This window comes from Synchytrium microbalum (assembly GCF_006535985.1).
Source record: "Synchytrium microbalum strain JEL517 chromosome Unknown SmJEL517_scf0025, whole genome shotgun sequence".
Classification (NCBI taxonomy): domain Eukaryota; kingdom Fungi; phylum Chytridiomycota; class Chytridiomycetes; order Synchytriales; family Synchytriaceae; genus Synchytrium; species Synchytrium microbalum.
In genome coordinates, this window is record NW_022158374.1 from 212747 (window position 1) to 240545 (window position 27799).

Sequence of the window (27799 nt, forward strand, 5' to 3'; positions counted from 1 at the left end):
AGGATCATTGTCTGTGCATTTGGTGGAGTAAGACGATTGGTTGAGGCGCTTTGTACATAGCTTTGAAGCAGTTTTTATAATACGTGATATTTAGGGCAAGGATGGTGGCGCTTTCGTTGAGATTGGGTTGGAAACTATTTCTTGTGTGAATGCACGCGTCGTTTACTTTGCTACGGTTCTAAGTTGTTATGATTGTTCGACGAAACTTTGGTGTTTTCGAAGCATTTGAAACAGTGTGTTGGTGAATCCGACGACAGGGAAGAGATAATTGTAGAGATTCGAATGTATGTAAGCACGAATTCATTTGCTTTTTTCGTTTATTCATTGTAACCCTCTATCAACCTGATGTACTCAAAAGAGTCCCTTCACCGCTTGGGTCTTGTTTAAGAACACCACGCACCTCACTACAGAACGATGTATCTGTGCGATAAAGGCGAGCTCATTGCCGCGCAGGATCAATTCTCATACCTAGCACAATCTTGTGCGGCACTCACAACTCTTTAGTATTCTTTAAATTTTTTTGCTGAAACAATCTGTGGTCTTGAATATCAAATTTCTCTCAATTTTCAAATGAAACGTACATCTGACGTTCCTGGCCTTCTTCTGTTGACAAATTTTAAGCGGGAAGACTTCAGGCTTTCTTTGCCTAAAATTATTGTCGACTTATCCACGCGTCTGACGATGATTGGTCTTCTTCCAAGTCTGGATATTTATAGAATATGATCCGCGTTATTGCGTGTCGTGGTTTTCCCTTCACTTGTCTCTGTGTTGGACGTCTGCGTGTTTCAGATAATTCGATCGACAAGCGAATCAAGCGAAGGCGGAGTCAGTGAAAATTTAAGGTTTGTTGAGTAGCAGAGAATGAATGTGGATTGCCTAGGTGGAAGAACTGACACTCCTATCAAGTCAATATTTTGCAGAGAACTGTGGCCTGCGCAGGTATAAGAACTAGAATTCAAGGGCCAGAACACCACGCACCAGCAGTCATAATTGTCGCGTCTCCAGATGAACCAAAGCTGGTAGATCCGACATCCAAACCAGTTTACGGGAAGTCGGAGATCCGTCGCCCCTCACGTGCTTCCCTTATCCTCAAATCCAATCTCGAGGCCAATCAAGCTTGACGGTCTGGATGAACGGATTCCTTCAAACAATCCCTGGCACTACATGCATTGCCTTACCTTTGTGCCAAATACAGATTTGGTTGATGTGGTCTTGTGAGGACATGACTTGACGCATCTGTCTTTTGTGATGCCGCTGGGACCATATCCGCCACCTCCTCCTTTCAGTCGGGTGCAGCTCAGCACTCAAAATGCTATATATTGTTCAAGTAAGAATATTTTGCGTTGGACTTGTGCTTTTATTTCGGGCTTCCGGTGGTCTTGACGTGAACTTTAGTGTCAAACTTTCCCCCCTCACTCACGTTAGATGGGATATGGGTTGCAGTGGTTATATGCACCACGATACTGTTTATTCATCGTTCTCGACACGATGAAACGCTTGTACACTGTTGTAAGAAGAACTGCTTATGGGCAGCAAGGTACTTCAATTCATGGTGGTCGCCACGATTCGAGAACGTCGCTGACATTTGCATATCCAAAACTGTTCAAAAGCACCCTGATATGTAGTTTTCTGTCTGTGGGAATCGTCACCTCCGGAAACACATTGATATCCTGTACATTACCGGCCATCTTGAGCCCTTTCCCAGTAATACTGTGAGGAACTGTTTCGCTCGTTACCAATCAAAGCAAGCTTTCTAAAGCTAAATGTCACAATTTAGAGGAACTTGTGCCCTGTGGGGGAAGGCCCGAATGCTTCTTCTCAGAGCCAACCCAAAAGGTGAAGAGGCCAGCGACTGTGCTCGTGGTAAACCCAATACGGTCTTTTCTCAAGGTTTTCAGTCCTCTAACCCGCTCGTTACTCTCCAGCAAACAAGTGCAGCACCACAGACGTGGTGTTTTGGAGGATGTTATTTGTACTTTTGGGACTTGCTGTTGTTAGTGCCATTGCAGTACTGGTTGCGTCGCCTGCATGTGAGCTTCACGTCCGCTGATGATTCGAACACTGATACTATCAATTCTGAACTGACTTCTATCTTGGCAGACGGAATGCAAGCAATGCACGCTTGTGCTCTAGTGGAGACGATTTTACAATTGGAATTTATAGCGCTGTGGACACCTCCTATCGCGCTGGTGTTCTACATGATTTATTGGATATGTGCTACGAGGCATATAATGAAAGATGAGGTTTGTTCTGAGTCGTGCAGTGACATTTCTGTGCTTCGACCCTCTGAAATTATAGTCAATTAATAGCTGGGAATAAAGGCGGATGTGTCGTACACTTTCGTGAGTAAAAGCGGATTGGTAGCTCGTTTCATTTGATGTTTGCTAATTGGCATGTGAATTCTTAGTCAGCTTCATGTTTGATCTGGGCCTTATTCATCTTCTGGGATGCCACCGTTTCTTACAACCCGCAGTTGTATTCGGCGCTACCACCAATGCTTCTAGCGTACAGTGTCTCGTCTGCTGGATTCGTAATATCTGTAGTGAGTGGCCTCTAACTTGCTATACTTGGGACTAGCTCCTATTGACCCTTTCTAATAAATCAGATTCGACCACTCTGGAAATCTTGCGGTATCTGCCAGCGGATTCTCCGCTTACTCCCGTATTCAAAATGGGCAAGGGAAAAGGATGTCGAAATGCTACTCGACGAAGTCCATTTCCAAAAGCTCCTGAGGCATCCGGAGCTAATAGCCAAGTTCAAGGCATTTGCTGCCAAGTCTTATTGCATGGAGAACGTCTCCTTTATACAGAACATGACACGAATATACGACAAGACATGCCCAGCACCTCTACCAGAACTATCCAAATCAAGATTTTCGTCCGTGCTGACCTTTGCTTTTGCCACTATAACCCGCAAGTCTGAGAAAGAGCATACCACACTCTCTCGAAGGGTCCCGGCCGTTGCTGAAGTGGAAGCACCAACAGCAATAAACGTACTGCCTCCTGACTCATGTCGTCAACTACCGAACGTGATGGAGGTTACGTGTACCGGAAGCAGAAATCCCTGCTCTGCAAGCAACATGTCGCTATCGGGAAGGCCAGACTACAAGTTACTAATACCAGACCAAACCCAATATTCTTCGCACCTTTCTTTTGCCACCAATGTGGTGCGATCGAGCTCTATTAGTAGCTCAAGTGGCGATGGAGGAGGAGATCAGTTCCGAAAAAAGTCGCTCTCCATTTTAGCGCCTTGGGGTCCCAAGCTTCGGTCGTCTTCAAACATTTCCGTCTCGATCACAGGAGATTCCCGACAATTGTCTTTGGTTATTCCATTCGAGCTTTTACAGGACTGTCGAGGTATTGTGGACTTGTATCTCAGGAAACGATCTATGAATGAGATTAACGTGCCCATCAGGTATTGATCGCATGTTCTTGGTCCTGTTGGCATTCTGACGGCTTCTGACATGAACCATTGTCTGTCTGTGTATAGACTTTCAAGACCAGTTGTAGAAGCCTTTGATGCGTATTTGAGTGGTGGACCACCACCTCTACTGTTCCTCTTTAAGCCAGTCATTCGCGATGTCGCAAAGGGCCTCTTTGAGAACATGTAAGCTTTTGAGACAAACGAAGAAAAGAGGATGGCTTGATGTCTTACCAGACACGTTCATCAATAGATATCCAAAATTCCTGTCAACGCTAAAGTGGGATGATATGCAGAAACTACGGACGGCGCCTGTGATACATCAGGACCGATACTTTTAAGTCACGGAGACTCGAATAATTGTAGACAATCTTTAATGTGTATAGAATATCTACCATTTAGCCACTACCAAAGCCGTCTGCGAGAAATCGAGTTATTTTATTTTTTGGAATTTGAAAAATTACAAAGGAACTTCCAGCAACAGACTTCTAGGACCCGCAGCAACAGCTTTCTCGCCCATATCTCTATTTGGCGCTGATTTCTCAATCTTAACAACATGTCTATGCAACAAAAACCATGGTTTTCTATATTGGAAAGTGCTTGAAAGTATACTACAACAACAAACAACCTCTAAAACTCCCTTCTCGGCCCACGTCCTCTAGCCCCACTAGCACCAGCAGCAGCAGCCTTCTCACTCTTATCCCTCTTGGCAAAGATCTCCTTCAACTTTTCCTTCTTCTTGTTACTCTGGAAATCTTCCTCCTTCTTTTGCTTCTTGCGATACACATCCCGTCTAGCATCATCCGATGCTTTACGTTTCAGTGCCTTTTCGTTCTTGATGGTGTTTAGTTCCTGTAGTAGAGTATAAACCTTCTTTTCGTGTGGTTCGAGTACGACGGCACGACGATCCAGGAGGGCTGGTTGAGATCGCTTTTTGAGGAGTTTGGGCTTGGAGGCAAAGGGGAGGTCTGCTTGTAGTTTTCGTGGGATTTGGAGGGGGTTGAAACGACGTGTTTTTCGTTCGATTTGCTAAAAGACATAAGAAAATTAATAATGATTGTCTATAAGTCTTGACACTCGGGGCTTCTTTTTCTATTACCTTGTACAAAGAGTCCTGATTCAGAGGAACTTCTATACCAGCTTCTTTACGCAGCTCAGATACAGGTCTCATACCATGCCATTCAGTCTTTGATGACAAGAGTAGAGACGTGACGGGATTACAAAACTTTTTGGGTTTGATGGGATACCATGCTCGTAAAAATACAATATCTACACACAGGGACGATATAAAAGGATATGAGTTTGAGCTCATGACATGGTTGGATTCTGGAGAGTCATGCAATGCATACCACTCATAAGAATCTTATCCTCGAAAGCAGCTCGGAAGGCACCTTCAGGTTTCTATCAAACCAATTCGTCAATAAATGGCTGTTTTTTTGCGCCGGACCATCTCAGAACTCACCGAAGCAGGCTTCTTGACTTGTCCGCGAATACCAGACACGGTCCTAATACTTGCACCTTCAAATCGGGCTACTTCCAGAGCAGACGTAAACATGTCTTTGATGAAGGCAGTGTTTTTGAAGATCTTGTATGGAGAGCCAGTCAGTTTCAGTTTCTTGACCACTTCGACAGTTTGGTTGATGTCGAGGACTACTCCTGTAGCACTGACTCGGAATGAAGGCTAAATAAAAAGATTTGCGTCGATAAGCAAAAAAAAATAACAAAGCACATGTAACATTTGCAACTCACAGATGCATCAGAAACATTCTTGAATGCACAGAATCCAGTATTTGGTGGTGTTATTGGACCTGAGGAGAGTTAATAAATTGAGGTCAACCCAGCGAAACAAAAACAAATACGTATAATATCATATCATTATACCATAGATGGTAGCCAGACAATGCATATGCTCTGGCGTATACTTGAGCAATCGATTCCTAGTCCCATCATTGATGGAGTATATAGGAAGGCTCTGGAAACGACGCCATCCAACTGAAAATACCAACGGATCATTGGATTTCAGGATTCGTCGGTGCCAACGATGTCTCTTGATTCGAACCTAGCATCAGCGAAAAAAAGCCATATAAGTTGGCGGCCAACTTAGTAGTACCATTCTGACACACACCTGTACAAATCCGTAATTCTCCTCAAAAGGCAGCAACCCACCCATCAAAACAGGATACGTAGGATCAAAGTGCTGGATGAATTCACACGGCATGTGACGAATCACCAGACGAACATATGTGCCTGGTAAATATCCATGTACAGCTACTCTTGTATCATCGTCCATATCAGCAGCCTCGTATTCCTGTTTATTTAATAACTGTTGTCGCGTTTGTTCTTCCTTGAATGTTTCATATAAGTTATCCTTTTTCGAATCGTCGTCATCGGATCCATGACCATCGTAATCTGCATCGAATTTTTCCTTGAGACGGGCCTTCTTGGCTGCTATATCGTCATGGCTTGGTTCGTGAGATTCGTCTGGTTCTTGGTGTTCTGGTTGTGGTGGTGGTTTGACTGTTTCGCCAGTTTCGAGATCTTCAAAGTCTCCATAGTCTTCTTCATCATCGGCATTAGTATTGGAATTTGATGATGCGGGTGTGTTTGATGGTTTGGCGCCAGTGATGAAACGATGTCGGATGGAATCAAGCACCTACAAACGAAACAATTAGTCCCTGAGAAAACGACTCAATAGGTCTGCAACAAACCTCACCTCTTCATCTTCCCATTGCTCCAGCTCCTTTGTAGGCACTTCAACTTTACAAGTATCAAACTTCATCATGATATCTACTCGTTTCTGTTTAGGTGCCTTGACTTTGAAAAGACCGCCCTCATCAGCATCGTCATGCACTGCTCCCTCATCATCACTAGCGTCTTCACCATCATCGCTTGCATCTTCGGGACCATATACTATTTCCATTAGAGTCTTTTTACGAGCAGTAAGACCCATAAATGATGATTTCGCTTTCTCAGACAATTTCGACTTCCACTTTGGAGAATCTGTCATTGAGCCGTGATCGTCTTCATCTTCATCAAGTTCTGAATCAGATTCGGCAAATGCTATTTCGTCTTCATCTGGCTCTTCATCGACATCGACGTTATAGTCCTGTTGAGCATCGCCCTCTTCATCGTCTAGCTCTTCTTCATCGTCGTCGGCTTCGAGCTCAAAGTCTTCATTTCCATCAACATCCATAGCACCATTTACATCATCTTCTTCGTCTTCTTCTTGGTCATCACCTTCATTATCGTCGTCTTGGCCTTCATCGCCAAACACGACACGACGTCTCTTCTTTCCATTGTCATCGTTGACTGTTTCTTCCTTCAAGTCTCGTGCTCTCATAGGAGTCGATGACGAGAAGACGCGAAGCTCAGACTTCTCTATAGTATCAGCGAATGTAGACGGAGCATCTTGTAGATTCATGACCATTTTTTCTCCTGGTCCTCTTTGGGAATCTGTTTGGATATGAAGATATGAGTAGGAAAAACAAGCCGTTTGATGCAGTAGTATTGTGCTCAGGTTGCCTCACCATCCTTGTCACCCTTCTTCGAAAACGTTCCCAAAACATTGACATAGACAGCATCTTTATCATACAAAATACCACCCACATCAGACATGGGTGCATAAATCATCTTTTGCTTGTCTGACAAGGATTTCCGGACTTTGTCGGGCAGCGGACATGGATCTGGTAGAGCAGTCATTTCTGATATGACACGGTCACCGACACCAGGAATATGTACCTACGAATCGATTATCTGGAGTGTCAGGAACAAATCTCAAAGGAAGCAAAAACAACCCCCAGGGGGTGGTCCCCAATACCTTTGAATCCGGCTTTAAATTCACTCCTCTCAAATATCCATACATAGTAACAGTTCTATCAACTTTAGGATCCGTTCGAAGCAACTCAGGATCCGTAACATCCTCTACTCGATCAGCTATCACATAAGGATGCGAATTTCTCCAAATCAAAGGTCGGAACTTCATCACAGATATGAATCTCGATAGATTCAAGATTTCTTGCTTTGGGTATCGTCCATGAATCAGTCCAGATAAATAAAAGAGTTTGGCACCTTGGTAGATTTCAGTCCAGAAACGATGCTTTAGTTTCTTTTTCGTATTTTTAAGAGTCTTGTTGTGTCGAAACTTGTCGAGATGCGTTAGGACTCCCATTACTCGCGGGAAGCCGTGGACTTGAATGATGTTTAAGAATTCGAATGTTTCCTTTGGAGTGGTAAAAAGGTGAGCAAAAAAAACCTAAGCGTATGGACAAGAAGTGGGTAACTACCATTTCAAACCCAAACGAAGCATCAATTAGGAGCAATACAAGATCCGCAATCTTGGCAACATCAATCATGGAGTTCAAATCGTTGTTACATTCGATAAATGTCAGTCTCCTCTTCTTGCCTGGCGTTTTTCTCAAAGTTAGCTCCAGTCAAAAGCCATGTGTAGTGTGACACGCAACGTACCAGATACGACAGTAATAGGTCCTTTAATGTCATTCAAATTGTGATTTGTAAATCTTTTGACCAACGACTGGATCAATGTAGTCTTGCCACTCTAGAAGACACCCAAAAAGTGAGATCAAAGTGGCTCCCCAAGAACCAAACTGTCTCCAATAGCAACGTACTCCTGAAGGTCCTACAACAGCCACGATAACTGGTGGTGGTTCAGCAGGTGTTCTATCAATCAATGGCACATGAAGTCGCTTTTGTTCCAATTGGACATTTCGTTCTGCATTCTTTTGAGCCTTTCTGGTCGAGTTTGGTACGAATGCCTGAAAATGAAGCAGTAGAAATGAATGAGATGACGGTATCTAGAGGTTGAAATTACACCACAATGTCAAGGAACTTGCCTTTGGATTATTTCCCTTTTGAGGAGCAGCTCCTTTCTGTTTCTTCTTGGACTTCTTGTCCTTTTTGGGACCAGCAGAGCGCTCACGATGAGCTTTACGCGGATCACTTGATGCTGTCCCCGCACCGCTCTCCATGTTTGTCTAGTTTGCGTTTCTCACTGTTGGTTTGGGGTTTGAAAAAAAAAATGTTGAAGAACATATAGAAAACACTTGAATGGAGAAATTGAAGGTGGAAATGTGTAGAAAACGTGTATTTAATCATAGAAAAACATGCCAAATAGGAGCGATCGTCTTCAAGAATCGTGTTCATTTCGTTCCTGCTCGATACGCAAAGTTCTTCACTTGATTCAGTTTTGTATGTGATATGGTTGTCAGCACAGTAAAGAACGCAGGAGCCCCTAGAGAATTCTTCCAAGTGATTCGACGTGAAAAAATCTCACAAACCGTGGCTAACTGCCTACTGTAGTGACATCCAAACCTCATTGGTTAATTTGTTCATTACTCGAAAGCTTTGTAAAGGAAATAGGAGATGGGGGAGGCTAATGATCCAAAGCAGAAGGCATTCAGTATGGTAAGTAATTGCATTAAGTATTCATTCGGTCTTGGTTCTTTGTTTAGTGTTATTATACTAATGGATCCAACAAAATCACTCGACAGGTTCGACCATATTGCGTACAGATGATGCAAGAGCAAGCATCATGTACTCTGCCACGTGTCATGCCATGTCTGACACGTCTCGCAGACATTCTATTGGAAGTATCTCGTGAATTCACCGACATCAAACAAGTAATGTCGGTGCTTATCGAGTACATCTTCTTCCCTCTAAGCTTGATCATAAAGCACCCTCAAGTCTCTAATAATAATCTGGAAGCTTCATTACGCATTGCTGCAATCGTATTGGAGCTCTCCCCGTCGATCCCCAAGCCAATTTGGAGTGATTTTATGGTCATCATACCTACATTATTATCTGCAAAGTCTAAGAAACTCAACGAGGAAACCAAATTATGGTGTGTCAAGTGTCTGAAAGCACTTGTCAGTAAACCACCAATAGAATGGAAGATGTTTCCAATACCCATAATAGCTGAAATCATCACGCAATTGTTGGATTTAGCTGCTACGGAAAAGCTACTCGAGTTACAAGTCGATTCGTTATCGTCTCTGCGTATAATTGTCAAGAGCATACCAGATGCACCCATACTGATACAATTCACACCAGGAGTGATATCAGGTTTGGTGAAGGTCGCTCTCCGTGACAAGAAGGATCATCATACGATTATAGAAGGTGCTATATTAGGTATAGATGAGCTTCTCTGCAGAGTATTCGATGATTCTCTGTATCCTCATAATGAGAGGATTGCCAATGTCAATCAGGCAATACAGGATCTAGTAAAGAACAAGGAAGCAACAACACCAAAACTTCCACCTGTAATCGCCAAAAGCTTGCAGCCACTAGGTCAAGCTATAAACACTCTTACAGCAGCATTGCAGACACATCCGTCTCCATATGTCAGACTAGCTCTATTGACCATGGCTGCTAATGTGTCGCAAAAGTGTCATCACACTCTTAGCACGTCACTCCCACGACTATACGAGACCCTTATATCATACTGGGACGACCCAAACATACTCGTATCCGCAGCATGTCAAGAACGTATAAAAGATATAGTCCCAACGCCGATCCTGAAGTCGAGCTTCCAACTCTTTCTTCAAGGACTACCTCGAAAGCTAGAACGAGGCTCTGAAGAAGAGAAATTAGGTGCATTGTCAATTGCATCAGGATATTTAGTAGTGCTGAAAGATCATGCACCTGTAGCTGTATCTATAGCATTAGCTAAACTGACGCCAGGACTGATTCATGCTCTGACATTAGAAACATCTGATGTCGGGCTAGTGGAGGCTCGTATTGCTGGTGGACTGCTCGATACGCTATCATCAGGGCCAAGCGATGTTGTAAATATAACGACGTTTCCAAGACGTCGATTCGTCTACTTTAGAGATCAACGAGTAGAAGCAGCTGTAAATACTTTCTTACGTAAACTGGTAGTTTATGGAGATGTGTATCTCCTATTCGATCATTTGACGTCCTTATTTCGAGGGACTGCCTTATCTGGAGAAGTACAAGCAGAAAGTCTGTATGTGTTGAATGAATTCTGCCTTGGATTGGTATCATCTGATGGTAGAGATAGTAAACATAATAATGTCAATGACGTTATAAAATCGCTGGTTCAGGATCTTGTCAGTTCTGGAATCCTAGAACTAGGTGGTCGATATACAGCAGATAATGCATCATCATCTACATCCAGCCTGGAGCCAAAGTCAAGTGCTGCAGCAACAGCTAGTCAGTCGGAGCAGACTGTTGCTGATCAGAATGCCAACATATTAAAAAAGTCGCTCGTGCTTGAAACCATATCATCAGCCTCTCGCGTACTAGGAACGGACTTTAAACCACTGCTATTATCAGCTCTATATCCAATCCTCACATGTCTCTCATCGACATCCCATCCAATATCTTCGTCAGCATCGGCCTCCCTGTCTATAATATCGAAATCATGTAATTACACATCCACATCGCAAATGATGATTGATAATGTCGATTACATTGCAGACTCTGTACGTAAACGACTCAAATATGTATCGTTGAATCCTCATGCTCCGCAGGTCTTGAATGCGGCAGTTATGGTGGGTGGGATCAAGATTATAGATTATTTAGATGACTCGGTGGAAGAAGTATTGGAAGCTTTGGATTTGAGTGGTGTGGCACAGAGTCAGCAAGGACAGGAACTCGTATCTGTCCTGCTCACGATTCTGGAGACGTTGGATGCACAGTCTAAGAGTGAGGCTCCTTCTGCTGATAAGGCAATGGCAACCGAAGATGTAAAGCCCGATGAGGATTTGAAGGATGGGTTTAAAGGCGTATCTGAAGAGATGCGTAAATTCTATCTACTGAACTATAGTCATGCCAAGCCTGCAGAGAAGTCATCAGAGCCATCTAGTAAAGCCAAGATGGAAGAGATTGAAGAATTCTTCTCTGCTCGACATGCCGCTAAAGGTGAAGCCGATGAAGAGCAGGACAGTAATAGTGATGTCGAACGAGATGCTGCTGAGGATGAAGTTGCAAATAATAGTCAACCAAACGATCCACCCTTAGCCCCCGTATCACGAGCAGAACGACTAGCCCACGTCTGCCTCTTGAAGACTCGTCACTACCTAAGTTCAGACTCTACATTCCTATGTCTGGTAGCTTTACAAACAGCACGAACAGCGCTTCCTTTGCTACGGAATCCAGAAACCCGGGATACATCCATTCACGCAGTTTGGCCAAGTGTATTGTCACGTCTATCAGATTCCAATACTCCGGTCGCCATGGAAGCTGCTCGAGTAATCAGCATAATCGCAACCGTAAGTGGGGACTTTGTATCTAGGCGAGTCATTGAAGGTGTTTGGCCACGAGTCGAGCATGTCTTGAATGCCTTGATTACAGAATTCTCGTTACACAGTCAACATCATAATAGTCCCAGTAGAGCGAAATCTGTAATGATGCCACCAGACAAGTACTCCAGTAAATCCAAACTCGTCAGATCCATCCTCGAGATCGTAACTACTATAGCACATCACGTACACACAAAAGTAGGAGACTCGAGACGAGTAGTTAATGTCATATGGCCTTTATTATCGTCTCGTGTCTTTGGGAAGGATGTATCCGATGCTGCTATTCAAGCTCTAGTAGCACTTGGATCTGGCCGTGTAAAAGATACTGATGGGATATGGAATGTCTTGTCTGTTGCTCGTGGTGTGACTAGGCTCTCACGAGAAGGATTTAGGGATGTTGAATGGCCAGCATGGTATGTTGACTCTGTGCGTCAACATGGTAGTGTACAAGACTTTGAGGAGCCGTCGTTGCAGGTTATGAATCAGTTGGGGCTTGTAGTATAGAATGTGGGATGAATGGAATGATGTTTACATACATGTGTTGCTGTTAAAGTTTTAATTTAAGATACTCAACCAAACAAGTGGAGTGTGTTAGTGTGTAGTGTGTTGGAATGGTATGTTTGGGCGCACTGTTTTGAATTCGGTTATTTACGCGACTTTTTTGTTCACACAGATTTGGAAGATAACGAACTTTATGCGGGATTACAGTCTCATTTGACCCTCCTTTAACGACACGTCCTCCCCCAAACTCTTCTCTTGATGTTAGTCTTCGTTCTTTTCGTGACACTCAAGCTGAAACGAGGTGATTTGCACGTTCAATGCGCTTTCAATTGCTTGAACAGCTCAATAGTTCTGGAATTGTTCTCCTACCTCCGTCACCCACACCTACATTGCCTTCACCAAACCTAGCATTCCAAACACATTTTGTGTGAAGAAACAGCAACACCAACCACATTCAGAGTAAGAGAACACAATACACTACTACAGAGGGTCACGGAAAGAACGCCGATGTGGAAAAACAATGCCGCTGGAAGTCTGACTGGTTAAGAAATTCAGCATTGAAGAATCCAGTCGCTTCAACATCACCAATGCTCCCACTTTTCGATAAATCTAGACGGTGAAACTTCTTTCAGGAGCATCAAATTCGAGATTTTTCGTCCTTGTTGACATACTAGTTGAGTATGATCGACGGTCCGTGACTCCATTTGTACATTTATTGTTATGGTACAGTCTTCATGTCTTCACCACAGTATCCAACATTTCACATTTCAAGTATTTAATAAACGATTCATGTTTGATTATCTTGCTTTTTGCGCGCTTTCGTGACGCCTTTAAACTTTCACAGGAAATTTGACCACAAATGTCAGCGCTTCAAAAATACTTATTAAAGAGCAAGACAGTCGCGAATGCCTCGGATCTACCACCAACATTCGCTATGCCAGCTCCTATGGCGAGGTAAACTCTGTTCGCAAGTCAAATCGCAGCATTCTTGAGCTAAAGCATGACATTTCAAAATTTGTTCGCAAACAAACCCCAATACTGAATGTTGAATATTTTCTATTAAATTTAAAGGAAATCTGCAGCAGACTACGAGCCTCTCCCGTGGCAAAACTACTTTGACTCATCGAATGATTTAAACATTGCAAACACGAACGATGCCTTTCGCGTATACCAAACCAGAGGAAGCAATAGTAGCAATAACAGTCCATTATTCTACTTTCATCATGGCGGAGGACATTCAGGATTGACGTGGGCTCTAGCTGTAAAAGAATTGAAGAAAGGATTGCTTGGAGAGTCTTGCTCCACGTTATGTTTTGATTGTCGCGGACATGGTATGTATCTATTTGATAAGAACTATTGATTTCTGTATTGACACGTTGTAAACCAGGTGCAACAAGAGCAGAAAACGAATCAGACTTATCTCTGTCACGTCTTTCAAACGATTGTGTTAATGTTATTAACGCTGCATACCCTGAACTGCCTAAAGAGATTGTGCTGGTTGGACATTCGATGGGCGGTGCTGTTGTTGTAGATGTCGCATCTCGGGGGCTGATTAAAAATGTGATTGGAGTGGTTGTGTTGGATATTGTTGAAGGTTTGCTCAAACATTATTCAACTAGCAGACTTTTTCAGCCTCAGTACTGACTCGACATATGTAGGAACGGCAATGGAATCTTTAAATTATGTGCTCAAGTCATTACTGGATCGGCCGCCTTCTTTTCCATCCATACAAAAGGCTATTGAATGGAGGTATCCTATTGACTCATGTCGTGCTCAGGTTTTTTCTCTCATAAGTTACTTTCCGTGTTTCACAGTCTCAAGCATGGAGGCAGCAAGAACATGGAAGCTGCTAGGATATCAATACCGTCTCAGATACGGCCGTCACAATATAGCGATGATGGCAAAGTGACGTTGTATTCTTGGAGGACTGATTTGACTGCATCGGAACCGTATTGGACGGGTGCGTAACCAAGTAGTTTGAGATGTTATGGAAGTGTATGTCTAACCAGTGGCACTGGTTAGGTTGGTATGATGGAATGTCATCCAGGTTTCTTGCAGTGAAGGGTGGTCGTCTCATAATTTTGGCTGGTAAGACTTTTCGATCGTAATACCACATGCACGAGTAACTCATATGGCTTTAACGCTTTGACAGGAACTGATCGACTTGACAAGACTTTGATGATTGGACAAATGCAAGGTTTATAAAGCAAAAAAGAATCCTTTAACCGTTTGACTAAAGACTCGCATCTGTCTCTAGGTAAATTCCAGATGGTGGTATTGAATGAAGTGGGGCATAGCATACAGGTATGTCTCGTGGGTATTGTGAAGCGGCCATGAAAGTACGTATCAGATGACACCTTCACGATGAGTAGGAGGATGCACCGACTCATCTGGCACGACAGCTCGAGATATTTTATGATCGCAATAAAATGAATGTTGGCATAAAACGATTCGTGATACCTTTGAATCCTGCAGCGACAGGGAGTGGACATCAGCATGAACATACAACTGAATAGAAGCAGTATACTTGAACAATGTAAATACACGAAATACACGTTTACCATGTGTGACCAAATCACGAGATTCCGTTCATAGAAAAGAAACAACGTGTCCTTTTGGGTTTCGCATTCACACTCTCATTTCGTTCCTACACACTCCCATAGCAAAACAAAGTAGACGACCCCCAACAAAACAAGAAGAAAAATGTCACCAGTGCCATTCTCCGATATTGGCAAGTCGTCCAGCGACTTGTTGTCCAAGGACTATCCCATTGGAGCAACCAAGCTTGAAGTCAACACAACTGCTTCAAACGGAACGGTACGTGGAGAGCGTATAAACGGGTGGAGAAAGCATATTATTCTTTTATATTGCTGTTTATATTGATGGACAGATTTGCCATCCAGCACTTGTTGAGCCAGTTGCTCGCAAATAGACGTCATTTGTGTTTTACACGTAGAATTTTTTGGCAACATTTGATGCTCACACAACTTTTAAATCTTTGCAATAGAAATTCACTGTGTCGGGTGTACAAGATCACAAATCAAGTGCAATCTCTGCTGACTTCAAGAGCAAATACCCTTACAAGCCCAGCGGTATGTAGACAGCTAGGGGGTCATGTATTGTTGTGTGTGTGCGTCGGCGAAAGCATAACAAAAGCTTAAAGGGACACATAACAACACTATTACACATTTTCCAATATGTTTGCTCGTTTTCTGCTCTCTGTATATATTTGTACTCAACTCTAACTCGACCTTAGGCTTGGTGCTGACCGAGTCATGGACTACCGGCAATGTCTTGAGTCTCGAAGCTGAACAATCCGACACACTCGTTAAAGGCATGAAACTCACATTGCTCACATCCCTCCTCCCTGCTTCTGGGTATGCCAAATACATTAATCTCTCGAGCGTTGGTGGTTTTTGCATATGCAATATCTCTTAACCCCTCTCACTTTAGTCAACGAAGTGCTAAATTCTTCGCTGAATACAAGAACGCCAACCTCCTTACTCGTGGTAACGTCGATCTGCTCAAGGGACCCATCATCACTGAAGATATTGTTGTTGCGTAAGTGTGCAAAAAAAGCGGCGAGTACTATCCATGTATTGTTTGACACGTCGTTTCTCCAACCCTGCTCTTAGATCGGATGGATTCTTGGTTGGTGGTGAAGTAGCATACGATGTTGCTGGTGCCAAAGTGACTCGTTACAATGCTGCTCTTGGATATGTTGGACCCGACTATGCTGTTGCTCTCCATGCGTAAGCTCATCGATCCTCTGTTTGAACTCGCATGCATCCAATATGAACCTTATACGGATCGTTTTTACTATAGTACCAATGCATTCGGATCATTTACTGCTTCCTACTTCCACAAAGTCCGAAGTGATGTTGAAGTTGGTGCCAAAGCTCACTGGAACCGTTCTTCTGACTCGTCAGTATCAATTGAAGCTGGTTCCAAATGGGTGTTGGATCGTGATTCCTTCATCAAGGTAATTGCATAGCTATTTGCATGAGTGTGTATAATGCTTGTCACGGTACAGCTTTTGCTGTCGCACTGCGAAGCAAATGATTGGCAGAAGTATAGCAAACTGACGCTACATATCAAACTCCAGGCCAAGGTTAACTCTGCTGGTCATCTTGGTTTGGGTTACAGCCAAATCTTACGTCCTGGTGTTAAATTGGGTCTCGGTGCTACTCTTGACACTACTCGTCTCCAAGCAGATGTTCACAAAGTCGGAATGTCTTTGGCATTCGACTTTTAAGGGGACTAGTTAACAAACAAAATTAAAAACCAAATCATAAACAGTTGTAATCAAAACAGGGGGCAGTAGGTAGAGCTATAGGTGGAATGGAGGGTGTCTGAAAAACATGGCTTTTGTGGAACCAACGAATGAGGGAATCATATTTTTTGAGTTGTTGCTTTTTTTTCTCTTGTTTTGCAAATAGAATCCAAGTTTTTTCTGAATCCAATCCCGTCCTTTGTGTGCGCTATTGTTGTTGCTAATTGTTTGGTGCTCTGTGTGTGGTTTGACTGCAGTATAGCCAGACCGCGAGTTTGAGCAGTGACCAGACCCGGACACTTAAGGTCCTTCTAGGCAGGCACCAACCAGTTCTTTTCTGACGACGCTGACGGAATCCTCTCATGCTGCCTCGTAGATAAACGCCAAGCAGTTGCTCCAGAGGTTGGATTAGAGTAACGTTGTATTTTGAAAGGAAATACAATTCACGGCAAGCGCACCCGTTGGCTTTGTTTAACCAAAAACAACCTTGAAGTCAGCAACGTTGGCGGGGATCTAAGTTAACCAAAGGGTTAATGTTTCAAGCATCATGATCTTAATAGCGGCTCAAGTACTTACAACAGTAGTTGTGACGGAAATGACCTTCTTGTCGTCGTTGAAGTAGAACTCTTGGTAGTTACCATCGTCAACGTGATGTCCGGTAGCATCATCATCTTCGGCGTGCTCAATAACAGTTACCATCTTCTTGGCGGCATCGACGGTGATCTTTTGTGGTGAGATTCTGTTGGGAAAGGAAGTGGTGGTTAGCTTTTAAGTTTCAGTGCAAGTAACCAATGGATGCATGTAGCAGATCTGTAAAGTGGAAACGCAGATCTGAGAATGCCGAGAAAAACACGTTGCTCTTACTTGAAGTTTTTGATTTTGCCACTGGCAGAAGCTTCAGCCAACAAGCTCAACATCTTGGAGTATGGAAGGACACCGTCAGCACGGGTTCCTGAGACACCTTTTAATGTGTGTGGAACATCGGGCTAAAACAAAGTAGGTGTGAGTGACTTTGTGTCATGCCAAGGAAGCTCTCAAAGAAGATACACTTTTGTGATTGCAAACGCTTACAGATGCGAAATGAGTAAACATCTTGGCAACATCACCAGAGCCGAAGGCTGCAAAAGCGTCCACAACGATTTGTTTGATTTCGTCTTCGTATGCTAATTGACAGTAAAGGAAGGGTCGTTAATGGGATGTACGTCAAGTAATGGCAACGATACTCTTGATGCGTGTCATATCAGTATGTTTCTTGCTTCCTACTCCGTCAAACACCATCTGCGTGCGTCGTTGCGTCTTTTTTCAAAGAATCGAAAGGCAAACATCACATCATCAACGCTGAAGTAAACTGCGGGAAGTACTTACCCATTTTGCGATTGTTTGCTTGAGGTTTAGAGGGTGGTTTGAAGGTGTTTTGGATGTTTTTGAAGGAACGGTCAAATTTCTTTGTGCCCCTGAGCGTCTTTCGGCGTTACACATGCTGCACATGCCCTGTTCGTACAGGAAAAAACACTTCCGAAGGCCTGAGTCGCGGATCGGGCAATTTTAGTGTGCATTATAGTAACAGAATTGATATATCAACTTATCTAACAGCTCCGCATTGAAGGAAAACTGTTGGTTCAACACAAAGTTGAACTGACTTTGATTGTTTCCGTGCAACGATTTGACCGATTATCCGCTTTATAGTAATATGAAATCAGTATTGCTTTTGTATCGATAGAATGTTGTCAACGGCTACATATGTAGTGAATCCGCCGCACTGTGAATGTCGTTGGCACCCCAACACGGAATTGTTCCTTTGCTGTTCCAATACATGACAGATACACCGATATTTCCGCAACCGTACCTATTCAGAAATCACAGGATCGAATGAATCTAATTGTTCTGACCAGTTGACGGTCCTGCCCCTGGATGATGGCAATCCTTAGCTTCAGACCGTAACACCGTAACTGTGGTGGAATGCCACTCGAGTAAACAAGCTGCATTCAAGCCTCGCTGACGACCATTCCATCTTTTTTTGTTACCTCTACACTGATCATTTCTAGAATTAATCAAATCGTCAAGAGGCGTGGTCTCTGTCCTCAACATTTGGATTGATACTAGCACGTCGAACAGTCATCCAGTACAAATGAATGCTGACCGGATACAAAGATTGTTACTACTCCTTTGGCATGTTGAGTTGTCGAGTATTTTGGAGAAGGAACAAGTACATTGACTCGTCATCCATTCATCAATCGGGATTTGCGTGCTTTTTGGACTCGCAGCAATTTTTTTCTTAAAATCATTACGTACAAACCACGCATTCCGTAATACAAACCACAATTTGAATTGCATCGTTAGATACCAACTCACAGATTCAAGAAACTGACACGCACACTTCTGAACTTGTCACAAATCCTATCGCACACATTCAATCACTCTTTTAATTCAAACTAAATCACAACCTCTAAAGGCATCAGTTCCAAGTTAAACAGTGTGGCACAGTGTAGCATTAAAGTCTTGCAGAAGCAGGTTGAGGCCATCGCTACGTGAAGTGAGAAGTTGTGAGCAACTCTCTTACATGTGTGGTTGGTTTCGGTTTTTTACCTCAATGTTGAAATCATTGATATTCGGAGCTTCCATAGCTTTAATGAACTCTTCCCAAGTGCCCGGCCAGATAGCTGAGAGAACGTGTTCGACTGTAAGTTACTATATCTCAACAAGGTCGGCAAAAGATACGAGAACCACATACCAGTAAAACGCCCATTCTTGGATTTATACCAATTGCCGCATGCTAGAGACCATACACTAAGACATTTCAAAATCAACATGATTTTCTTAATCATCAAAGACGATCGGCTATTTTTTTGCTGCACTTACGTCGTCGGGAAGAAGCTCAGAGCGTCATCATTCCATTTGCGTTGTACAGATTCTTTCACTTCCACGCTCTTGACTCTGTTTTTCATCATGAATTGGATGGTTTGCACAACATACATTGTCTAGTAGAAAAAAGTTTTGATAAGTCCAACAATCGAGCGATTGTAACAACTGCTCTGTGAAAAAACATTATAGACATACCACTGCTTCAATAGCAGGTGGTGCAGATCCAAAGCTCCATGGCTAAAAAAAGCCGTGTCGTCAGTAGAGTTACGCCGATACAGCTTTCTCGACACCCCCATCACTTACAGCATTAACACCCATCATGAAAAACATATTCGGGAATGTCTTTGTAACAACTCCCAAATAACCCTCAGCATCATCAGCAAACTCCTCAGCAATACTCTTTCCTCCTCTTCCAATGATTGGGAAACGTGGCTTGAAATCAGTTACAAATCCAGTAGCGTAAATCAAGACATCCAGTTTCCTTAATTCGCCAGTTTTGAGAACAATTCCTTCGGGAGTTACACGTTCGATTGTGTCTGTGATGACTGATACGTTGGGTTGTTGGACGGCGGACAGGAAGGTCGCACTCATTGTCAGTCTTCTGCACCCAACTGCAAAGTTTGGAGTCTACGAGTGTGTGAGGAGTGTGTGAGCAGGTATTAATAGACTGGACTTCCGTGTCTCGAGTTTTAGCAAAAATAGTCGGACTTATTTAAACAGGGCAATCGATAATGATGCGACGGTCAACCTTACCAATTTCTTACGAAGCACAGGATCTTTAACCTCGGCTTCAAGTTTGGCCAGCGATCGTTGTCTAATCCGGTTTTGCATTCTGGAACCGGTCAAGAAGAGAGGCCAGGCTTTCATCAAGTCCTAACACAATGATGTGAGAAACCGCAATTCACCGAAAAAGTAATGCCTCTTAGTACGAGCGAAAACATCAATCCTTACATTCCAAAGTCCTTCCTGATACTTGTCCAAGACACCAGGCTCTTCACGGAACTTTCTCTTTTCTTCATCAGTGTATTTACCACTAATTGCATAGTCTAAAATCCATGGTGGTGTCCTCATGAAAAAGTCAAGGTTGCCAACCTCTGTAGGGAAAGGAGATATTGACTTTAGGAAGAATGTCCTTCGTCTTTCTTTACAAGACAACTTACTAGGAACAATCTGAGGAATCAATTGAATCTATCAACCAGCAAAAAAAGGAGTCAGAACACAACGGCAATAGGAGCGTCTTGCAAACACCTTCTTCTGAGCCTCAATAACTCACTCCGGAAGCCCCATTCCCAATAACACCAACCCTCTTCCCCTCAAGCTTCACATTCGGATCCCACCTCCCAGTATGCAAAGTAACAGGAAAAGTATCAGCTCCAGGCACATCAGGAATCCTCGGCGAATTCAACGCCCCAGTTCCCAAAATCAATGCATTACACGTGTCTGTGACAATAGTACCATTATTGTCAATCTCAACACGATATGTTCCAGTCGATTCGTTCCACGTGGCACCGATTACTTTGTGGTTTACTTTGATGAAGGGGATGACATTGTATTTGGTGGCGACTTTGATTGTGTATTGGAGGATTTCGTCCCAGGAAGAATAGGTGGATGACCAGTCTGGGTTGCGCTCGTAGGAGAAGTTGTATAGGTGCGATGGCACATCGCATGCGCTAGTTGTGAGAGATTAGAGGTGTGAGCTCAATTCGACAACTTCTCTACCCCGTTTTGTTTGTCAAGTTGAAATGAACAGAAACATGTAACTCAGAGGTATCCAATCGCAATCAAGTTTCAGCCAGCAAAGTTCGAATATTTACCATCCAGGGTATCGATTCTGTTTACAAGAAACGCAATCAGCAAACACCACCAAATTAAACACCATTCAAACATCAAAGAGAGCACAAACCACCTACTTCAAACCAAGTTCCTCCCAAATGAGGATTCTTCTCATACAGCGTGAAATTCGTGAAACCAATCTTTTGTAATTGCACGGCAACATTGATGCCAGACCAACCTAAAAACCAGTGAAAACGAGTTGGCAATGGGTTTCATTTACATATAAACATTCGAAAATCAGGATGCGATTAGCCTCAGTCGTTAAAAGATGCTCTTTTTGCTTTCAGCAAAGACAGAAACCCAAAACTAGGGGACAAGAAATTCCATCATCGACAGTAGATCGATTGCCACTTACCACTACCAATGCATATAACTCGGAAATCCATTTCAGCAGTCTATTGTTCGCAGGAGCTTAATGACGTCGCAGTCGCAGTAAGCAAGGAAACAGCCGAGTGCTAGGTGATACAGATCAATTCCTGACGTGCCAAAATCAAATGACTTGGTGACGTGTTCATATCGCCAATATGACGTCGAGAGATACAATTACATATTCCTACACTCTTTCAGATTTTCTGTAATATTCGCGTTACTCGCGATTGCAAGAAGAACGGCTCCTACTACAACATGCGCAACTTGACACGTCCCAGACTGTCTATTTATTTGGCTCACGTACTAACCAACTGCTGCTGCTGCCCCTCCCCCTCATCTCCATCCTCATTAGCATGCAACACCTCCTTGTATAAGATATCACAAATCGCTTTATGCCCAGCCCAGCTCTTAACTTGACATGCTCGACTACAATACCATTCATGACGACATCGAGAGCATCGTTTCTCTGCCGGATTACCACATTTGGCACATTTAGGATCATCCAACAGTGCATCTAGTTCTGATAGATCGTACATGGATGCCAAACTATTGACAACAAAAAATGGAGGTCAAATTTACGACTCACTGGCTCTGACAAACCATTTCACAATGTTCCATACCTCTTGGCAGTCTCCATACGCGATGCATCAGTTTCTTGCATGGCATGCTTTTTATATGCATGAGCGGTCTTTTTCCAGTCAACGCCTTTGATGATCTCGTCATACAACTCAGACACCTGAACAGAAAGAAAGAGCCTAGTTACCATATATACCAGCGTGCAGCCAACCCATTTCTTTGGACTTCCTCATCGGAAACAACTCCTGCAATCACATACCTGTTCAATCATAGCACCACGACGATGGACACTAGGATCATCCGGAGGTTGCATGATGCTCAACTCTTCTAATGCTCGTTGTAGTCCAACTAAAACGGGTAATTGATCTACTAGTGATTCTGTTATAAAGTCCCTTAACTTGGGAGTTGAAGATGGATTATTTTAGTCTGAGTGTCTCTTTTACGCAAGAATCAAACCACAACACTTACTCGAAGAATCTTAGACTGTCGAGATGTAGTATACTCGTACTTTTTCCTACATTCAGGTTCCAACAGCATATTGTATAATGCAATCCACATCTACGTTTAGCGAAGGCACCTCAGGATTTCCGATTCATTCTTCGTTGTCTGGATATTATTTTTGCGCGTACCTGAGCTTCAACCTTTCCCAAAACAGAGACATCCTCCACGGTAACATTTTTCCATTTCCCATCTTCAAATCGTTGCATGCCATGTTGTTGCGTCTTTCGAAGCCAAGGTGCACGTTCCATGACACTTACACAACTGCAAATCATATCGTTTGTGTTTAAGATGCGAGTCATGGCTGTTAATGAAAGATCGGTGATGTAGTCAGTCAAGTATCTGAATATGGACATGGTGCTTGTTGCTATTGCATAGTCTAGATCTCGGGCTATTGCTACATGATGCTATGTAACAGATGCCAAAAAGAGAATTTATTTGATCAATACATGTTGCGATTGTCCGATTTCCAAAGCACAAATTCCGATTTCCGACTCACTTACCTCTTCCTCTGAGACCTGAAGCATGTCTTGAGTAGACGTTTTACCTTCCATCGGATCTGAGGAGTCAGTCCTATACAAAGACTTGGTAAGTTGAACCAAAAAAGCACTATCGTTACAAGCGCGATACATACCATGTAGACAACAATGCAAACTTCTTTGCACAATAGTCTATAACATCTAATATGGTGTCACCAGCAGCCAAGCATGACGACTTGGAATACATGACAATCTCTAGCAAGTTGACCAATATTGCTTCATGATACATCTATCGATTTGAGACAACAAAAAGAGTGTGTCATCACCATGATATGTTGTAACAACTCGAACGTTTCATTTACAACACAATCATACCACAAAGTATAACTTGACGGCATGTTCTTTGGGCAACGAGTTGGCAATCAATGGTAGAACTTTGGTCTTCCACAAGTTGATGACCAGCAGTTCATGGATTAGAGTAGGGATCTATGGTGGACAACTGCGTCAGATTACTTTATAGGGACTGATACAATTCTTTCTTGTACCTTGTCGAATGTGATTAAGGCTTCAGTAATAAACTCTTCGTTCTGGTTGAGTACGTTATAATGGGCCTATGTATGTGTTGTCAGTAAAAGTTCTGTAGTAAAAGTAACACTTCAAGTTAAATATTACTTGAATATTGAGTCGTTCCAAGTCCTGATGTTGTCGTGTCCATCTGTAAGTAAATGTGTTAAATGTTTGCATTTCAAGATCAGTACGTGTAACAGGCAACGGTTTACTTTGAAGATCCAACATCAGATATGGACTGTCTAGATAACCGCTCAATCAGTGATTCTGCTTCACTGGCCACCAGGTTTCCTCGTTCCAACCTGTAGAATGCATGAAATGAGGTAAGGCATTAGTGAACCTGTCAATATTTGATCTAGTGAATTACAGCGAACGAAACTTACATTTTTGCTTCAGTAGCTGCCATAATGATCGTTTTTACTACGGAATTACTACTCGCTGGGGTTGTTCTCGATGTGTTTGGAATTTGAACAGTGATTTTTGAATCAACGAAGCAATTTGTCGTGTTTGAAGAATGAAGGACGCGGTCGCATCGTGATATTTTATATTGCAATTATTACGCATTATTCTCACTATAGGAATCATTGTCGGGGGTTGAAAAAACACGTCGGCATCAACTGAAAAACTGAATTTTTCCAGACTTCCCTGCTTTGCCAAAATATTGAAACACGTCTTGGGGGAGACATGCCTATTGTTCCGCTCGAAATCTCCACAATTTGGTGGCCCGGCGAGAATCTGGACTGCTGCTTAAAGGGACCGACTCATATGTCAGGACTAGGGTTGGCAACCCCACCAAACGGACCCTTCTGGAAGCACCTGAATAATGTCTTGTTTCCCAGCTGCTCCTATTCCCTCACAGCTTACTTTTCTCCCCTTTACGTGTCTATAACATACCACAATGACCAAGAAGCTATTGGTCTCGACACTGCTAGCAGCAGTTCTATCACCCGTAGCAATCCATGGTGCAACTTATTGTAATAGTACGGTAGTTCCAAAGCCTACCGACATTGTATTCTTGCTCGATGGCTCAGGTAAACCTTCAGATTGTAACACGCTCAATGCACTTCAACTCGCATGAACTGACTCAACTTCTTGGTCCCCACCTTTGAAAACGAATAGGATCGATGTGTCCCTATATCAAAGTTCGTTGCTGCTTGTTGACGCTCAGCTGGCCAGTTCTCTGGTAACAACAACAGACGCTCGTTCTAACTCGTTCTTTTTCGTCAAACCATAGAATATTACAGCAGGCTTCGGCTCATTCGCTGACAGTCTAGTCCATGGTGGTATCGATGCCAGATTTGCCATTGTGGGATTCGGTGGACAGCCACGGCTATTCCTTCCATTTACCAGCAACATAACCCAAGTTCAAGCTGCATTTGCTCCTTTGAATGACTGTAATCTGGGCGGTCAAGAAGCCGGTCTAGAAGCTCTACGATACGTATTGCCACCAAAGAGCGGTGCTGATCTCCTCAAGAAATGTGTTGACCCATCGTATAACGGAACTGCTTGTAATTTGACTTATCGTGCTAACGCTTCAGTGACTGTTATTATGGCTACCGATGAAGGTAAACTTCAGATTGTTCAACCAAGACATCCAGTCCTCTTGACGCAGTTTTCTCGCTCGTATCGTAGACTCAGATATCCCTACAACCAAATCATACCTCGTCTCAGGACAAGTACCCGGAAACACCACTGGTTGTGCGGACCAGTCCTATAAACCATTCAACAATGGTTCTGAAAAAGATTGTTCTTCCTCCTTCGAACCACTCATGGTAAACTGCAGTCGCGGAAACAAATCTAGCGCTGCAATGACTTAATGTTAATCAATTTGTTTAGGTCTCTGATAAAGTCTTCTGGGGTACAAACACCAGTGCTATTGATCCCAAGACCAACCTCAGTGTTGTTACTACTCACTACCAGGTATGTGATTCAGGCGTGTTTAATATCTTGAAGATTTTGACAAACTCAAAAAACTTCGCTTTGACCCCTGACCAAAACGCTAATGGAAACCGCCCTATTTATTTTTTTAGTGGTGGCGTTCATCCAACAAACCATTATTGTTACATCCTTCTTACTACACTGAAATCAACGCTACAGCTGATGTTGTTACTGGTAACGGTGTAACAGTCATGTTGTTGATGAGACCTGACCAAAACGCTAATGGAAACGGTCCTATCTCAATCTGTACGTGGATTGCTTCGTGCTGTATCCCCTTTTTTCCAGAACATTTGCTAAAATCGGTATTACAACCCTGTCTAAGCACACAATTTCATTTCAATTAGTCAACAGCTACAGTACCTACTGGAGTAAGAACACACCAAAGAATGTGACTGATGGCAACCACAGTGCCATAGTTCAGGTGAGAATTCAATTGTTTTTGCTCTCGAACAAGAACTTCCAAGCTAACCATTCTGTTGTGGTGTACTAGTACGGAAACCCCGGTTTGGCATCGCAAAACACCGATTTCAGTAACTTCAGCGCTTCAACTACTTTGGCCTCATTGAACAAGGGTGGTTTGGCTTCCTCATTCCAAGCTCAAGTTTTGGCTCGTGGTGGTCTTGCTAAATGTATGGAATTGAACTGATTTCAAAGTCAGAATAACGAGAGAGACTGATGGCCTTTTTGGCTCTTACAATTAGTATATACCATTACTTCCTTCATCAACAACCCCAACGTCGTCAAGAACTTTTACACTCAAGTGCAATATGTTTCGACCAACTGTTGGACTGTTGCTGATCCCAGCCCTGTTCAACCAAGTCCAGTTGCTAGCACCATTCCTAGTGCTGTAAGTTTGTGTGTTGCAATGCGTTTTGACTAAATCAGAGTTCCTCAACTTTTGTTTTAATTTCTTAGGCTCCCAGTATCGCCGTTGCCTCCCGTGTACCAAGCCCTGTAGTTGCTTCAACAGTACGTCTAACCCAACTTTTGTGTGTCTCTGATCCGTTTAAGATTGGTAACATTTTCTCTTTCCTATAGACTGTTGCACCATCACCAGTAGCAAGCGCCGCTGCAGCTTCGCCTGTTGCATCTCCAGCTGCCCATGACGGTGGTTCTCAACCTGCTGTTGCTGCCTCTGTATGTTAAATCATTGAACCTGAACCTTGAAAGCCGAGGTTTCTGATCAACAGCTTTTATAATAGGCTGCCCCATCTGCGGCCGCTTCAGCTGCTGCTGCTTCACCTGTAATAGCTTCAGCTGCCGCCTCCGCCGCTCCTACCTCTGTAAGCACTTTCTCACTTTATGGATGACAAAATCTTGTACTAACATGCCGCTTTGTCGCTCGTTTAGGCCGCTCCAGTTCCATCTCCTACACTAGACGACGGTTCAGGTGCTGCAATCCCATCTCAAACACAAGCAACCGTCAGTCCCACAACAACACCAACCGAAACTCCAAGCAACCAAGATGGCCCCGGTGCACCAATACCATCTGAAACACCAGTGATCTCTCCAGCTCCATCAGCATCACCTTCATCAACCCCATCAGCATCAAGTGGTCCATCAACCACAGTTATCGCTGGTGCCGCTGGTGCCACTGTAGCTGCCGGTGCCGCTGCTGCGTTCTTTGTATCCCGTCGTAAATCAAGTCTAGCAGCTGCTGATGCCATGGCAGATTCCACTGATGAACTTGGTGCTACCAATGCTTTCTCAAACCCACTTTATGGTCAACAACATGGGTTCAGTACCAACCCGCTTTATGAAAATGCTGCTCAGAGTGATTTTGAGAGTCTTGGATCTTCGCAGATGTTGGTTTGAGTAGTCTCTCAGAGTTATTTTGCTTTTAGCATCATTTTTTTAAGTTTTGAGTTTAACGAATGGGCTCCTCTTTTTGGGGCTTGATACCAAACGGAAATATATCCAATTTGTGATCTGCAAATGAACGTCTTGAGTTTGGGGTTAGTTTTGTGTTGTAGGATGCATCGACGGGTTAATATCCGAACAAACAAATGTGAAGTACAACATTCAGGAAACAAGTGAGCAGACACAACTATCCAACCTGTATTGTATGCGACTGTCCAATTACATGATATTTTTCGTAGCATGAGATTCCAGTTCTCGTAACGTTCTTCCGCAGTCGTTGGTTTTCATCTTAGCCCTCACCCAACCACAATCGAGTAATTGGGGCAGATCCACGTAGTTTGGCC

General features: G+C 43.2%; 6 protein-coding genes across 6 annotated transcripts; 4 read left to right on the plus strand and 2 right to left on the minus strand.

Moving 5' to 3' along the window:
- Window positions 1–4050: 4050 nt before the first annotated feature.
- On the minus strand, window positions 4051–8405 carry SmJEL517_g04088 (uncharacterized protein; the record flags this gene model as incomplete). Its single annotated transcript, XM_031170016.1, has 14 exons — window positions 4051–4449; window positions 4520–4689; window positions 4770–4821; window positions 4883–5101; window positions 5170–5228; window positions 5302–5479; window positions 5546–6073; window positions 6134–6873; window positions 6948–7158; window positions 7238–7639; window positions 7704–7822; window positions 7885–7975; window positions 8046–8169; window positions 8254–8405. The coding sequence occupies 14 exons, from the start codon at window positions 8403–8405 to the stop codon at window positions 4051–4053; spliced, it is 3444 nt and encodes a 1147-aa protein (XP_031024021.1).
- Window positions 8406–8799: 394 nt separating this feature from the next.
- Window positions 8800–12203, plus strand: SmJEL517_g04089 (uncharacterized protein; the record flags this gene model as incomplete). Its single annotated transcript, XM_031170017.1, has 2 exons — window positions 8800–8841; window positions 8928–12203. The coding sequence occupies 2 exons, from the start codon at window positions 8800–8802 to the stop codon at window positions 12201–12203; spliced, it is 3318 nt and encodes a 1105-aa protein (XP_031024020.1).
- Window positions 12204–13059: 856 nt separating this feature from the next.
- SmJEL517_g04090 (uncharacterized protein) lies at window positions 13060–14716 on the plus strand (the record flags this gene model as incomplete). Its single annotated transcript, XM_031170018.1, has 9 exons — window positions 13060–13154; window positions 13272–13531; window positions 13588–13794; window positions 13859–13949; window positions 14015–14160; window positions 14223–14288; window positions 14353–14397; window positions 14458–14504; window positions 14573–14716. The coding sequence occupies 9 exons, from the start codon at window positions 13060–13062 to the stop codon at window positions 14714–14716; spliced, it is 1101 nt and encodes a 366-aa protein (XP_031024014.1).
- Window positions 14717–14903: 187 nt separating this feature from the next.
- SmJEL517_g04091 (uncharacterized protein) lies at window positions 14904–16455 on the plus strand (the record flags this gene model as incomplete). Its single annotated transcript, XM_031170019.1, has 7 exons — window positions 14904–15017; window positions 15208–15292; window positions 15457–15577; window positions 15654–15761; window positions 15836–15952; window positions 16026–16182; window positions 16306–16455. The coding sequence occupies 7 exons, from the start codon at window positions 14904–14906 to the stop codon at window positions 16453–16455; spliced, it is 852 nt and encodes a 283-aa protein (XP_031024054.1).
- A 2509-nt stretch (window positions 16456–18964) lies between these two features.
- Window positions 18965–24063, minus strand: SmJEL517_g04092 (uncharacterized protein; the record flags this gene model as incomplete). The annotated part of the gene is made up of 24 exons (XM_031170020.1): window positions 18965–18997; window positions 19060–19133; window positions 19205–19260; window positions 19333–19451; window positions 19531–19572; window positions 19639–19962; window positions 20089–20208; window positions 20287–20429; window positions 20496–20523; window positions 20609–21005; window positions 21150–21166; window positions 21246–21346; window positions 21842–22083; window positions 22158–22273; window positions 22373–22510; window positions 22582–22671; window positions 22743–23018; window positions 23115–23184; window positions 23246–23379; window positions 23466–23576; window positions 23636–23701; window positions 23763–23805; window positions 23870–23959; window positions 24041–24063. 24 exons carry the CDS (start codon window positions 24061–24063, stop codon window positions 18965–18967), a joined length of 2853 nt encoding a protein of 950 aa, XP_031024015.1.
- Window positions 24064–24555: 492 nt separating this feature from the next.
- Window positions 24556–27410, plus strand: SmJEL517_g04093 (uncharacterized protein; the record flags this gene model as incomplete). Its single annotated transcript, XM_031170021.1, has 13 exons — window positions 24556–24688; window positions 24777–24799; window positions 24892–25222; window positions 25290–25429; window positions 25494–25577; window positions 25688–25841; window positions 25940–26016; window positions 26086–26224; window positions 26297–26442; window positions 26511–26564; window positions 26634–26732; window positions 26798–26878; window positions 26946–27410. The coding sequence occupies 13 exons, from the start codon at window positions 24556–24558 to the stop codon at window positions 27408–27410; spliced, it is 1926 nt and encodes a 641-aa protein (XP_031024016.1).
- Between the last annotated feature and the right edge of the window lie 389 nt (window positions 27411–27799).